This window comes from Candoia aspera, chromosome 4, assembly GCF_035149785.1.
Source record: "Candoia aspera isolate rCanAsp1 chromosome 4, rCanAsp1.hap2, whole genome shotgun sequence".
In the NCBI taxonomy this organism is placed as follows: Eukaryota; Metazoa; Chordata; class Lepidosauria; order Squamata; family Boidae; genus Candoia; species Candoia aspera.
This window is the reverse complement of record NC_086156.1, coordinates 25087818-25103139: the sequence shown is the minus strand read 5'-3', so window position 1 is coordinate 25103139 and position 15322 is coordinate 25087818. Positions and strand designations below refer to the sequence as shown.

Below are 15322 nucleotides of genomic sequence, written 5' to 3'. Positions count from 1 at the left end.
CCGATCGTCCGTTTTCTCTTCCACATATAAAAGTGACAAGGATAATCAACGTAGAAAAAGAGTCACCGATATTTATTACTCTCGATCCCATCAGCAAACTCGATAACAAACGCGTTTTACGTGCCGAAGTAACCAAGCAGGCTTATAAAACTACATTATCCAGAAATCCCCGGGAGTTCCTTTTCCTTTAGAAACTACGTTACCCAGAAGGCCTCGCGAGGGCAACAGGCGAGACTACATTCCCCGGAAGGCTTTGCAGGGACTTAGCGCTGTCGTGGCGTTTGAGGGGTACGGTGGGAATTCCTGAAACTGCTCCCCCGTTTTCTCCTTCCCGTTGAGTGTGTGAACGGCGGTCTTCAGTGGTTCCCGTGTGTCGCAGGAGAAGGGCTTATCTCGCCTCTCCTGTGGAGAGTCAGGATGCGGAGGGCTGGGCTGGGTAAGTGGGGATCAGCAACCAGGAGTTAGTTGCGGGGAGCTGGGCTCTGCGGAGGAGAGGTCAGGGCCGCGCGTCTTCGGGAAAAGGCCTGAGCCCACCGGGGGTCAAGGCTAGCCTTCCTCTCATTCATTAAGGCGAGGGGCTGAATAGCAGAGGCCTGGTGATTCCCTCCTTCCTACCTACCTCCTTCCTACCTACCGATGTCTTTAGTCCTTTCTCTCATCAGTGGGATTTACGCTTAACGTGCCTGAGAGTTCAAAACACTCCATTGCAGGTGTGGATGCAACTTAACTGCGGGGTTGTTAAGCCATATAGTTGAATTCCAGAGCAGAGGGCAGCGATGCAAATAGCCGGTGGGGTGTAAGGAGGAGGGTGTTGGGCTGGAACCAGGGAAATCCGGGTTATACACTAGGCTTAGTCCAAAGCCCACGGGGTGACTTTGGTTCAGTTGCATTCAGTTCAGCCTACCCCGCTGGGCTGTAGTTGGGAAAAATAGGAGGAACACCTTGTACACTGCCTTGTGCTCCTGTACCAAAACGCAAGATATAAATCTAACAAATAAATACAGGTAGGGTATCAGGTATTCTGGTTCAGTCATCCTAGTCAGATGAACTTGGATCTCAGATCTTTAAAGGACCACCTGGGCACTGTGATCCAGGGTAGTGCTTGCAGGGCCTTTTATCAAGTATCTGCAGAAATCACTGCATTACTGAATGTTGAAACCAACTGTAGTCTATGATGAGATTGATAAAATGCTACCTCTAGCTTTTTTGTTCTGTATACCTTCCCACATATGCTACAAAGAAGTCCTCCAGTCTCTTTCCCAGGGTATGTGGGAGGGGATTATAGAGGGAAAGAGGAATATTTTCCTCCAGTGGTTTCTGTGCGGATGGACTGGCAGACTAGATACAACCGGAGAGTTGTATCAGGAGATTTAAGGCTGCATGTGTAATGAAAAGATGGAGCAGCAGTGGATATTATGGCATTAATAATGTCACCTGTGTGGATGCTTAGTATGCAGCCCAGTCTTCTCTGCGTTAATGAGAGTGAACTTTCTGAAACTGCATTAACTTTTAAAAGAGGTATACATAATTCCCATACTCTAACCTATAACATCTAGGAATAATTTAATTTTTCAGAAATCTTTTATTGAATGCTAATTGGGGAGCTAAGTCAAGAAATAGCATTTACTGTGACAAAGTTAACACTACACATTATGCAGATAGCTTGCCTATTTTAATCAGCCTTCAAGAAATTCCTAGAAACCTGGTATATTCTGAAAATACTTGGACCCTGCAAAGTAATGAGAAATTTAATATAGAAATTAATTATCTGCAAAGTAATTCAATGATATTCTGCTATAGTGTGTTCTGCATAATAAAGTATTTTTGTAGCTCAGTTTCTCCTATTTACATATTCTCTTTTTGGGTCTTGTCAAAAATGTTTCCCATTTTGTATGGATAAACTGTGTCTCATCTAACTCTGCAGAGGTCTGTGCATTTTGACTCATTAATAACCTTGCCACACTCCTGTATTTCACATAGAAAACTTGGAGAAAAATAGAGGTAGGGTATGCCACTTTTCTGTTTAAAACTCAAATGGTTGACACCCACCCACCCCAATCCAAATTCTGAGTAATTTATACATATCTCGTGGCATAGAAAGAATAAAATCCAGCAGACCCAATAATTATTCATTATAACCTACGTCAAAATGAGAATATAGATTTCCAGCATTCATGTGAGGCTGGAAAGACATTAAATAAGGTGTCAGGGTGATATTCCATGAGCAGGCTTGCTCCAGGGGCACACTATCCTAGTTTTGAAGGTAGGATTTCTTGGATGATTGTAACATAGGGGGTCTCACACAGAAAAGAGTTAATCCGGATTGTATCTATCCCTAAGTTATTACCAAATTTAAAAGTGACCATCAGCAATTTGAAGTGGCAGAATCTTAATTCTTCAGCTGGACCAAGTAGCAGTTTAGTGGCTGCCACTATGTGAAATTTTGAGAAAATGTAAAGGCAAATCCACCACGTGCCGGTAATCTAACCAAGTTAGATTCAAGGAATCTCGGTTTGGAAAGGCTTGAACCTGCTCCACAAGCCTCACCTATCTGTTGCATCTTCAGTTGTTGCTTGCGCCTTCAATGACAAGATGTATCAGCACCATAAGCTTTACCCTTGACCTTTAGGATAAGCTTGTTGAGGTATATAGCTTCCCAAGTCTTGTGTGGAGCCCCCTGTCCCGTCCCCAAGTTGCTGCTGCATCATTAATTTGTTAATTCTGCAGGTGGTTATTAGAAAAGGCACCTGGATAGCATTCATTATCTGCATTCAATTAAATCAAAATTAGTTTTTTGTCCTGCCTGGATGTATCTGTGAGAGTGCTTCTCAGGGATTACTAATGAAATGTTGCATACCTTTGTTTAGGAAAACGAAACCTCACTGGTGATGGTTTGAGCACTGTCTCCTGGTCAGAGAAACTACCAACAGGAGCTTGGATTTATTCCGTTTAAACTTCAATTGCCTTCATTCCCTCTATTAGTGCTCTCTCATTCCAAAAGTAGTTTCACTGCTTTGTCTGACTGATGACAAGGTGGAATAGCACAGGGTTTCATTAGCATACCAATAACACCTTGCCCCAAACCTCCTTGAGGAGAAGAGGAGTGGTTTTTCTCCATGGTAGTGTCATCAGTGGATTTCTGAAGAATCTTGAGATCATTGAGTAAAACGATGTATGAGATTCTGGGAAGAAACTAGCTGTGTCTCTGTGTTGCATCAGTTACAAAATAGACATCTGGAATTGTGAGAAACGCTTCTAGTGTATGAGGTATAACTTTTGAATTCTGTCCATGTAAAATGGTCACTGTACAGTGCTTAGTTGTCCAAGAAATGAGTAGACCTAGTACCATCATTATTCTAGTTTCATCATTATTCTGTCATTCTAACTACCTGGAAGTAAAGCTCCTGGTCCCATATGAACATTATAAACCCATTTTCCTACTTGTGGTATTGAGGGTCCGTATCTTACAAGCCATATCTTTTCAGTAAAATAATCTGCAAGTCATTGATTTCTAAGTCATCAACATACCTGACGTTTACCTGACCTTTGCTCTTCCTTCTCTTCTCCAGCCGCTACTTTTTCAGCTGTCAAGTTTATCATGCATTTGGTATATCTGTGGGCTGTTATGTAAGAGGGCAAGAACTGTGTGTGGTTGAAAGGGCTATAGGCATGTATATATTTGAACATACCCACTTCAACTTGCCCCACCCTTGTGCAACACATGGTCCACAGGAACTGAAAATGGCCCCTTATCTTAAAAAAAAAGTTGCATATCTCCCAAATAATTTGTAATTCATTTTGCCATTCTGTAGATATATAGGGCTTTTTTCTGTTTTTTTAAGCAGTCAAATCCTTGTGTTCATTTCATTGAAGGAAACGGGAAATAATCATGACCTATTGATGTTGGTAGGACTCTGGCTACAAACTTTCCCTACCTACCTTAAACTTAAGAGGAACTTATTTCTGAATAGATACTGTATATATAGACTTCTAATTTATAAATTGTACAGTAACTGAATTCAGCAAATGTTGTCATGGTCTGTTTGCTTACTATTGCTCAGTTGTTACAATTTACGTTACTGCTAATGATTGAGCAGCTTAGTTTTGTTTGTAAAATTAGTATGCTTCTAAAACCATTATGATTATTTGAAAATCATAATGCTTGTAAAACCATTATGATTTTCAAATAAGAAATGGGATGTAGTAATGAGGAACATTTGAAATGAGGCTGTTGGTTACAACAAAATGCAATCTTCTCTTATTTCTAACTTGTGAAACATGTAAGATTGTATCTTTCAATCTAAAAGTTGACCTAATATTTTTGTTTCCAAAGGAGCCATGATAGTCTGCTGTGGGGAAAACGGGCTAAGAAAAAGTTTTGTGGCACTTTAGGAACTTAACAGATTTATTTACACACAAGCTTTTATGGCTCATGTCCAGTTAATGGGGGGGAAGGGGTTTGCTGGTATTTTGTAGCACCTTAAAAAACTGTATAAGAAAATTAATAAAAATTTTGTGAATTAGTGCAATTTTCTAAGATTAAATTTAGTGACCAAATCACTTTAAAAGTAAAAATCATAGTGAAATAGTTACAATAGAATAAATTATCGTGTGTGTGTGGAAATAAATTATTAAATAGCATATTTATTAGGCTACCACTAAATGGCAGCAACGTATTAGGTTTCTTTACCCCATGGCGGTCATCTAGTGGCCATCCAGATCTTTGCAGTTCAGTATGATAGGCCTAGTATGTATGTACGGTAATTTTTTTTTGAATTTACAACATACTATAATTGATTTTTTTTAAAAAAAATTACAAATATATAGCAGTTAGACACAAGTTTAGATGTTCACAGTAAAAATATTAAGAGATAAACTATATGTAAAAGAAAAAAACCTACACAAGGCTAATTTTAAAAAGCAAAGAAAAGAAATAAGAAAAAGCAGTATGTTAGAAAGAGCCAAAAAAGAAAAAAAAAGTAACTGGGAGGGAAAACGGTAAAAATACTAAAAATGCAAATTAATTCAAATTTCAAAATTTATTCTACAATTTCAAATATCAATTTTGTACTTATGCAAATAATTACAAATTCATTTTTTAAACAGTAAATTAAACCTGTACAGAATTGCATTGTCCAATCCTGCCTGACTGTTGAAACAAAGCCAGTTTGAAGGCTGAAAGCTGACACATTTCATTAAGCCAACTACTAGAATCTGATTCATAAATGTTCATCCAGGAATACAAAGTCACTTTCTTTGCAACAGTCCAAGCCAAATATAATGAAAGTTATAAATTGACAAGTTCCAGATTTTTGGAATATAATTTAACAACATTCTTTTAACCCAGGTTTAAGGTAAAAGTAAAGGTTTCCCTTGACGTAAAGTCCAGTCGTGTCTGACTCTAGGGGGCGGTGCTCATCTCCATTTCAAAGCCGAAGAGCCGGCGTTTGTCCGTAGACACTTCCGTGGTCATGTGGCCAGCATGACGACACGGAACGCCGTTACCTTCCCGCCGAAGTGGTACCTATTGATCTACTCACATTTGCATGTTTTCGAACTGCTAGGTGAGCAGGAGCTGGGACTAGCAACGGGAGCTCACCCCGCTGCACGGTTTCGAACCACCGACCTTCCGATCGGCAGCTCAGCGGTTTAACCCGCAGCGCCACCGCGTCCCAGGTAAACCCAGGTTTACCTTCCAAGAATATGGTTCACTTTACTATTTATAGTATGATAGTTGCATCCAAAAGTGCCTTTAATACTGGATTTTAAATTGATGTTTAATTAAAACTATCATAAAATCAAAGACCTCAGCTAGCAACTTCTCTAAATTATACTTAATGTACATTTTGTTTGGCTTCTGTATTCAAGATATGGAGAATTACCAATAGGCAATCCTCATTTAGTGACTGCCTCAGACAGTGACCATTCAGTTACGGTGGTAATAAAGTAATTTTGTGACCAATGCCTGCATTTACAACCTTTGCAGCATCTGTCACATGTTCATCATTAGTCAATTAGTATGCATTGTCTCATGCCTGACCTGTTTTTTTTCTTCCCCCCTACGCCTTGCAGAGTGGAGAGATTGCCTGAATAAGCTCTCTTCCTGAGATGCTTTTCTCCACAGTGCAACACTTCCCTAAAAAGTGTTAGCTGCAAGTTAACAAGCTCAGCTCTGTGAGCTTAATTAGTTGATTGGAACCCACCTGAGGGCTGCAGCTGATGCCTGAAATTGACAAGACCCTAACAGTTTGGCTAAAGGCCTTTCTTTGCCTCCTACCTGGCTTGCTAGGCAAACAGCCGGGGCTAGCGCATTCCTTTTGATTTTTATTCCCATTGTGTGTCTGCTTACTCTCTTGTAATCCCTTCCTCTCCAATGAATGTAAATACAACATTAATTCCCTTCTCACTAATTATCCCAGCGCCAGGGTGAGCATTGCAAAGCATATAAGATTTGCCCTTTTACCCAGCTTCCTCATGAATCAAATTCCAGAAACCTTCCCCGCCATTTGGGCTCACCTGGCTGTTTGAATCCATATCTTTCTGATGCTGTAAAGCAAAGGAAAGCTTAAATAAAATTGTAAGCACCATCACGGTTAGGTGATTTTTCACTTAGTGACTGCTTTGCTTAATGACCAAGTTGCTGGTCCCAGTTGCGGGTGCTAAACAAGGACTACCTGTAGTGGTGTTGAAAATGGGCTCCTGAAGTTTTCTATTGTACATCAAGATTATTTTTAACTAGGTAGTGGCTTACATATGTTTTAAATAAAAAAAATGGATTGCAAATGCAATTGAGTGTGTATGTGTGAATATTTATCTATAGTTATAGGCAGCTTCAATTGTAACTGACTTTAAGTAACTTACATTCCCAATTTACAATAAAAAGAGGGAAACAATACAACATAGTATTGCCTCATTACACTAAGGAACAATCTAAAAGTTCTGTAACATTAACTTATTAAAAGAGGTATTCAATCATTTCACCCCCAAAGGCCTTCTCAAATAGCCAGCTCTTAATGGCTTCCCTAAGCACCAGAAGAGTTGATGCTAACCTGCAGTGACATATGTCCTTTATTATAAAGAACAGTCCCTTGTTTCAGAAAGGTGTCCTTTAGATTTATTTAATTATTTATTTTCTTGGTTTTGCTGTTGAATTTTTCTTTGTAAAGCAAAGTTATAAACATAAACAATTTTGTTATCCTTATGAACCTTTTTCAGGTTTGTCCTTTATTTTTTTTCCAAGAAAATATGGTCACTGCATGCTAACCTAAAAGGGGTAGTAGCACAGAAAAGACCCATCCACATAGTCCCTGATGCTAAATAGGAGTCTGAATGTATTGAACAGGCAGATACCACTGGGAGCACATGATCACAAACTACCTAAGTAGAAAGTTTTTTAACTGCTGGTCTTAAAGAGTAACACTGCCTATTCTTGCTGAAGAAAAAGGCAAGGGACAATTTCTAAAACAGATTTTAAAGAGCAGTACTTAACAGTTTGGGAAGATAATGTCTTTGATTTTGTGTTGGCATGATGTGCAAGGAGAAAGAAAATAGCACATCCAATTTAATAGATGATCCAGATACGTACACCAGTCAGAAAATCAAGGAAGGGGAAGAGAATGGACTTTAATATGTAGTCTTGTGAAAAGTGTTAAGAGTGTATGGAGGCTTTGGACTGTCCAGTTCAGCCATTTTTAAAACGATGGACCTGGATCCTAAATTCTCTTTATCAGTGAAAAGGAACTTTTCAATTTCAACCCATTGGATTGGACTATGGACAGGAAAGCCCTGAGGGTAACATGAATTAGTTACCTTTGTATGTCTTCCCTTCTTCTTCTTATTTGCTTTATCCCTGTTCAACTTTAGATTATGAAGAGTTGAGGTTGTTCATATTGTACAATGACGTTACTTGCCTTTTCTCTTAAGACAGGTGATGATTTAATAAAACTAAACTGCTCTTTCCCTCCAGAAACCCTATTTTTCCAGCTGAATTTCTGGTGCTTTAATCTGATTGTCTTTTCAGGTGAAGGAGCTGCTGGCAGCAATTATGGCTATACCAATAGTGGCTATAGTGTATATGAAGAAGAAAATGAAAAGTTAACAGAAAGTTTGCGTTCAAAAGTCACTGCCATAAAATCTGTAAGTATATCATTATACCAGCAGCATCCAAACTGATTGAAGTACATAATGGATTACCAGTATAATAGCAGTATAGCAACAGTTTAATTGAATTCAGGCAGTGTTGCCCATCAAAAGGCATGGGACACTTGTTCATAGAACAGATTCTACCTGTAATTGGGTTTTAGCTTCAGCAGCCCTTTTGGCTAATCAAAGTATTAGTTACAAGCTGGAACAGCAGAAGATCGGCTTGTTTGGCAGTGTGACTAAGAATTGTGTTCCTGAGGGGGTGGTAAATCAACAAGGACTAGTAAGTCAGTCTACCTGTAAATGGCAACCTTTTTTCAGCTGAGGGCCACATTTCCTTGGGAGCCGCATATCAGTTGTAAGTGGTCTTAGACAAATAATCCAATCAGTCAAAAGTGTGTGAAGACATGCTCTTCTGAACATCGTTTTCTCTGTGTGTGTCCCTATTCTCCCCATGCAACAAGCTAGAACAGATTGCTTTTTCCAGATGTCTGAGCTGACTGCCAGCAGAGAGCTTTTGAAAATAGCTGATTATCTCTACTTTCTAGTAGTAGAGAATATATGTAGTTCAGGGTTGAACTGTGGAGTCCTTGGTGCTCTTTGAGTTTGGTTGTTTGCTTGCAGACATTTCATTACCCAACTAGGAAACATCATCAGTGCTAGTGTGTGTGCGGTTTACTCCCTGTTTATATACAGTAGCTTGCCCTGCCAGTGTTGGATGCGCTCTGATAGTCTTCTGCCTATCAGTCAGCCATTATGTAGGACAGACAGACAGAAGAATAGCAGAGCGCATCCATAAACACCGACTAGCAGTCTGAAGACAGGATGAAAACTCATTAATTTCACAACACACGAACGGACTCAACCACTGTTTCAGGTGGGAAACTCTGAGCATCCTAGGCCAAACTAAATCCAAGATCACTAGGGAATTCCTGGAAGCTTGGCATTCAGACAAATCAGCCATCAATAGACATATAGAGATAAACCATATTTACACACCATTCCAAAGAGACAATAAAAAAGCTAAGAAGGAAATGAAAAGACCAGAACACATCCTCTCCAGTAGCCAACACTCAGATAAACAAACAAACAACAGCCTAATCAAGGAACTACCAAGGAGAAAACCACACCCCCACCACACTGGCAGGGCAAGATACTGTATAAAAACAGGGATCAAACTCACTAGCACTGATGTTATCAAGTTGGGTAATGAAACATCTGCAAGCAAACAACCAAGCTTAGAGAACACCAAGGACTCCACATCTATTTTTATTGGCTGTGGTCTACTTCATGGTTTATGGTTGCATTAACCTTGTGACATAACAAGAGGGCTGGAAAATGCATCCTTTGAGGACAAAACTTAAGTCCAAAAAACAGGGAAGAGGAGAATCTTCTCTATGAGAAAGTTTATGAAAGTGAGCAACGTATGTAAGAGCTGCCCTAGATTTGGCTAATGATCCGTCTAGTTCAGCATTCTGTGTTCCAGAGAGCATTCAGAAGTTCACAAATGCAGACAGAAGAGTAGTATCTCTCCTCTACTGATGTTCCTTAGCAACTGATACCCGAGTCAAGCTACCTTTGATTCCAGAGGTAGCAAAGGAAGGTCAGGAAGATTATTTGCTATTGAGTTAATCTTTTAAAAAAATCTTCTAAATTTCACCATATCTGATGGCAATAAATTCCTATTTAAATGTAAAGCAGCACTTCCTTTTATTAAAACAATCTCCTATTTTAATGAGTGACTCTAAGTTCCAGCATTATGAAAGAGAAAACTTCCTTTCTGTCCACATTTTCAATACCATCCATGAAGGTTTTAAGCCTTTGTCTTCCTTAACTTATTTTCATTCCAAGCTAAAAAGCTCTTGATGCTTCCCTCATAGGGAAGCTGCTTTAGCAGCTTAATCATTTTACAGTAGCTGCTTTTTTTTGGTACCTTCTTCAGCTGTACAAGGTAAAGCTGTAAAGGTTTTGTGATCAGAACCCTACACAGTACTAAATGCAGACACACCTTAGATTTATGTTAAGGGCATTTTAATATTGGCTGTTCTATTTATATTATTTATATTTATATTTATTTATTTATTGTCCTGCCTTTGTTATTTTTATAAATAACTTAAGGCAGCGAACATACCTAATGCTGCTCCTTCCTCCTATTTTCTCCACAACAGCAACCCTGTGAGGTGGGTTGGGCTGAGAGAGAGGGACTAATTAATCCCCTTCCTGATAATTCCAAGCATAGAATTAGCCTTTTTTTTGAACAGCAGCCAAATTAAACTGATGTTTCCATTCAGCTGCCTACCCTTACTCTGACGTCATTTTTCAGATAATTCACTGCCAGTTCATTTCCTATGAATGAATGCATTGTCTGGTTTGATGACTTTATTACTGATTAGCGTCAGAAAGAGAGGAGACAGTGCAGATTGTCACAAGATTGGGAGATGCACAACTGGAAAAGTTCAGGAAGCAACGGCAGGCCTAGGAAAACTCCTTTATTTGTTAAGCATGAAATGGCACAGTTGGTTATAACACCTTATAAAGAGAATGTTGCTGGTTTTAAACTGCCATGAGTCCTTACTGATTCCGTTCCTGTTTATTTCTTTACACCTGGATAGGGGCTGATTTACCTATTTATCAATTGTTTAAGAGGCATACTGGTGGTGATGTGGTGAAGGCAGCAGAGCCAGAATGTTTGGCCTGTTTTTTGAGAAGAGAGGAGGTGATTCAATGCGAAAAAGCAAATTAAGTGTGGCTTATTAAAACAGGAAAGATTGTATAGCTAACAAGCAATGTTCGCTGCTGAATTTGGTCTATGTAATCGAAGAGCTACAAAAATAGGGGTGGGATATCAAATCTGCAGGCTCTCAGTCAACTCTGTACTTTTAAAGTATTGTCAACTTTCTCCCCTGCTCTTAACTGAATTCTTTTTGTTCTAAAGTAGTATGGGGAATATATGCTTAAGTTGTGCACTGCGTGCACAATTATTAGGCAAGTTGCATTTTTGAGGATGAATTTCATTATTGAACAACTACAGTGCTCTTGGTCAATCCAAAATGTTAATAAACCTCAAACCTGAATATTTAAGGAAGTAAAAGTGAGGTTTTGGCTTTCTTAGGAGCATATCTATGTGTGCACGATTATTGGGCAACTATTAGTGTGCAGAATTATTATGCAACTAAATGAAAAATGAAAATTCCCCCATCTCGTTTATTTTCATCTGTTAAAGTGAGAATCATAAACAAACAACTCAAAATTTACAAATAAACATTTCTGACATTTCAAACAAATCAGTGACCAATATAGCCACCCTTCTTTGCAATAACAGTCATAAGCCTTCCAGTCATGGAGTCTGTCAGTTTCTTGATCTGTTGACTATCAACTTTTTGTGCAGCAGCAACCACAGCCTCCCACAGTTCAGAGAGGTGTACTGTTTTCCTTCACCATAAATCTCCTGTTTGAAAAGGGCCCACAAGTTCTCAATAGGGTTTAGGTCAGGTGAGGAAGGGGGCCATGTCATTATTCTTTCATCTTTGAGGCCTTTACTGGCTAGCCACGCAGTGGAGTACTTTGATGCATGCGATGGAGCATTGTCCTGCATAAACATCATGGTCTTCTTGAAAGATGCAGTTTTCCTGTACCACTGCTTGAAGAAAGTGTCTTCTAAAAACTGGCAGTAGGTTTGGGAGTTGATTTTGAGTCCATCTTCAACCCGAAAAGGTCCAACTAGCTCATTTTTAATAATACCAGCCCATACCAGTACCCCACCTCCACCTTGCTGGCGTCTGAGTCGAAGTGGAGCTCTGTGCCCGTTACTGATCCAGCCACAGGCCCATCCATCTGGTCTGTCAAGAGTCACTCTCATTTCATCAGTCCATAAACCCATTGAAAAATCTGTCTTCAGATATTTCTTGGCCCAGTCATGCCGTTTCAACTTATGTATCTTGTTCAGTGGTGGTTGAGTTTTATCCTTCCTTACCTTGGCCATGTCTCTGAGCGCTGAACACCTTGTACTTCTGGGCACTCCAGGTAGGTTGCAGTTCTGGAATATGACAGCGCTGGAGGATAATGGGTTCCTGGTAGCTTCACGTTTGATTCTTCTCAAATCTTTGGCAGTTAATTTGCGTCATCTTTTCCTCAACACATTTCTTGCGACCCTGTTGACTGTTTGCAACAAAACGTTTGATGGTTCTGTGGTCACGCCCCAATATCTTAGCAATTTCAAGAGTGCTGCATCCCTCTGAAAGACTTTTTACAATTTTTGACTTTTCAGAGTCAGTTAAATCTCTTTTTTGGCCCATTTTGCCTGAGGAAAAGCTGCTGCCTAATCATTATGCACACCTTGATATAGGGTGTTGACCTCCTTAGGCCACACCCTCCCTCATTACACAAATACACATCACCTGATATGCTTATATCCAATAAGCATTCAGGTTTTTACAGCTTGGAGGTGGAAAATATGCATAAAAATGATGGTATGGTCAAAATACTCACTTGCCTAATAATTGTGCACACAGTGTATATCCATATCAAAGTCTGTGCAGGTAAAAAACACTTGGACTAAGAAAATGGCTTGTCTTGAGCAGTGGTCCTTGACTAAGGACCAAACCTTGTGGAATTATTATTATCCAAAGGAATCTATAGAAAATAAATGAGATGTATAATAATCTACTACCCAACCTGGCTAGTATATTATTAGTCCTCTTCTGTAAGTTTCATCTGCCATGTGCACCACTTATTTTTTGCTCAACACATGACTGGTGTGTAGTTCTTAAGTAATACAGAGGCTTTAAAATACTGAAGCAGATTAAAAGCTGAAAAAGAGAAACAAATTATCTAAGCACATTATAAGTAGAAAAGAAATGTGAATCAAAACAAAGATTTAAAAGTATACAATGTGGCTTTAGTTGCTCTTGTTAAAGGCTTCAGAGAACAGAGCAAACCAGAAAACTGTAGCAATACCACAAGGTTTTTCCTGCTACACAAGAAAAGAAATTACTAGGAGGGAGAAATTTTATATTTGAAAATGAATGAAACAGTTTAGAAACGAATGCTATCTTACCAAATACTATTTTCTACCTTGGATCTTTAAGGTGCATCTGGAAAATACCTTAAATATGCTTGTTATGTCCTAACTAATCCAGTTACTATTATGCATCGTAATATACCAAGTATGTCTTTTTTCTCATAGCTTTCCATTGAAATTGGAACAGAAGTTAAACAACAAAATAAATTATTAACTGAAATGGTATGTATTTACCTAAACGGTTTAGGTGAGCATGGAAACTGTTTAATTCTAAGCTTTCAGATATATCAATTTAGTTTTACATCATTCAGGTGAATTCTGACTAACATACTAACCCCTTTATGCTTAGAGTACATCCTCTGAATTTAGTAAGATAAGTGAATAATTATTTAAGTTTGTTATTTCAGTGGGTTTACTTTATATATGAAGAATATGGATTTAGCCCCATATATAACATGTTAAAAGTGTCACATTTTAAAATGTTACATGTTCAAAATATTGAAATTCTCATTATAAAATTCTGTTGTTTTTTTTCCTACATAAGAAATTTCTATAGAAAATAGATAGTTACAAGTTTCTTTCTTCCTTTTTTCCAAAATCCAGTTTTTGCATATGGATATTAAAACATATTAGCAAACAAATGAAGATGGAGTGTGGGACATTTTCTAAAAAGGCAAAAAATCCACCGGTCACCTTTTTGGGAAGGGGAACTGGACACCGAACTACAGTCCTTTCCCCACAAGTGGGAGCAATTTAATTTTTATAAGATTTTGCATGAGTAACTTTCACTGTCTCCAAATCTAGTTTTTTAAAATGAAGTAAAGGAAATATTTGATTGATATCTCATTTTCCCTCTAAGGATCAAGCACTATCTTCACAACTCTATAAAATACATTAGACCAAAAAGTCAGTAACAGGCCTGAGGTAATTCAGTGAGGTTTATGGCTGAGTGAAGATTTAAACTCAACATTTTTGGTTAAAACTCTGACCTGGCTTTCCATAATCTGAGTACTGTTCAGATACATGAACATCAGCTCCTCAATAATAGCCAAGATGACTGGGTAATCCTGAGAGTTGAAATCCACGCATCTGAAGGGGGTCCACGTTGAGGAAAATTGTTCTAATCATTATACCTTGCTGATCCTTGAGCAGAGAAAATACAATTTGTTGCAAGCTCTATCTTTATGTATTGAAAGTTAGTAGGTGATAATGCAAAATAGTAAAATAATTCTGTATGTTTTTAACAACAGGACAATGATTTTGATTCCACGAGTGGATTCCTTGGTGCAACAATGGGCAGACTGAAAATCCTCTCCAGAGGAAGCCAGACAAAACTGTTATGCTACATGATGTTGTTCTCATTGTTTGTCTTTTTTGTGATTTATTGGGTTATTAAACTGAGGTGATGCAGACCTCCATTATGAGATTATTAACACCATGATGGACTCTGAGAAAGTTCTTTGAGAAAATTGGTAAATAATTTTTGTAAACTGCATTTAGGATTAATGCATTTGGATCTGTACTGTATATTCTTAAATGCTCATCAGGCCAGAAGCATTGCCATTTTTTAAAAAGCCCTTATTTTGTAGGGTTCCTGAAGTGAATTCTGTTCAAGTCTCAGCTCTTTACAAACCAAAAAACCAGTTTACTAAGGATGAATCCCATTGTTAAAACAGGCATTTTCATATTCAGAAGTTACACTTTGTAACAACAGTTGCTTTTTTCCTACTAATAAAAAGTAACCTTGGTGGTTTTGTATGGATTTATCAAATGTTTTAAAAACCAAGATATCTTTTTTTCAAAGATGAGTTGAATTGTTATTGCTTTAATAAGAAAATTTAATTGTGTTCTGAACTTGCCTTGCAGTTAAAATACACTTTAAACTGCACAATAGTTTTGAGGTAGAGTCGTTGTGTGAGGGAGAGGATAAAAGTCAGTTTGTGCAACTTTCTAGGTTAGGTGAAATAGTTGCACAACCAAATACTGCTGCTATATTATATGTGCTCTTGATTGGATTACAGTACACTGACCATGATAATTACACATTTGAGGTTTCAGCTAATGTAATAATGAAACAGATTTTTGGAAATAAGGAATTTAGCGGATTAGAGTTCCCTTCTTTAATTAAAAGATGAAGGGGATCCACAAATACTAAATCCC

General features: G+C 38.3%; 1 protein-coding gene across 1 annotated transcript; it reads left to right on the top strand.

The window, feature by feature from the left end:
* Positions 1 to 213: 213 nt before the first annotated feature.
* On the top strand, positions 214 to 14912 carry BET1 (Bet1 golgi vesicular membrane trafficking protein). Its single transcript, XM_063303646.1, has 4 exons — positions 214 to 436; positions 8021 to 8136; positions 13328 to 13384; positions 14413 to 14912. The coding sequence occupies exons 1-4, from the start codon at positions 418 to 420 to the stop codon at positions 14566 to 14568; spliced, it is 348 nt and encodes a 115-aa protein (XP_063159716.1). The 5' UTR covers positions 214 to 417; the 3' UTR covers positions 14569 to 14912.
* The last annotated feature ends 410 nt before the right edge of the window (positions 14913 to 15322 follow it).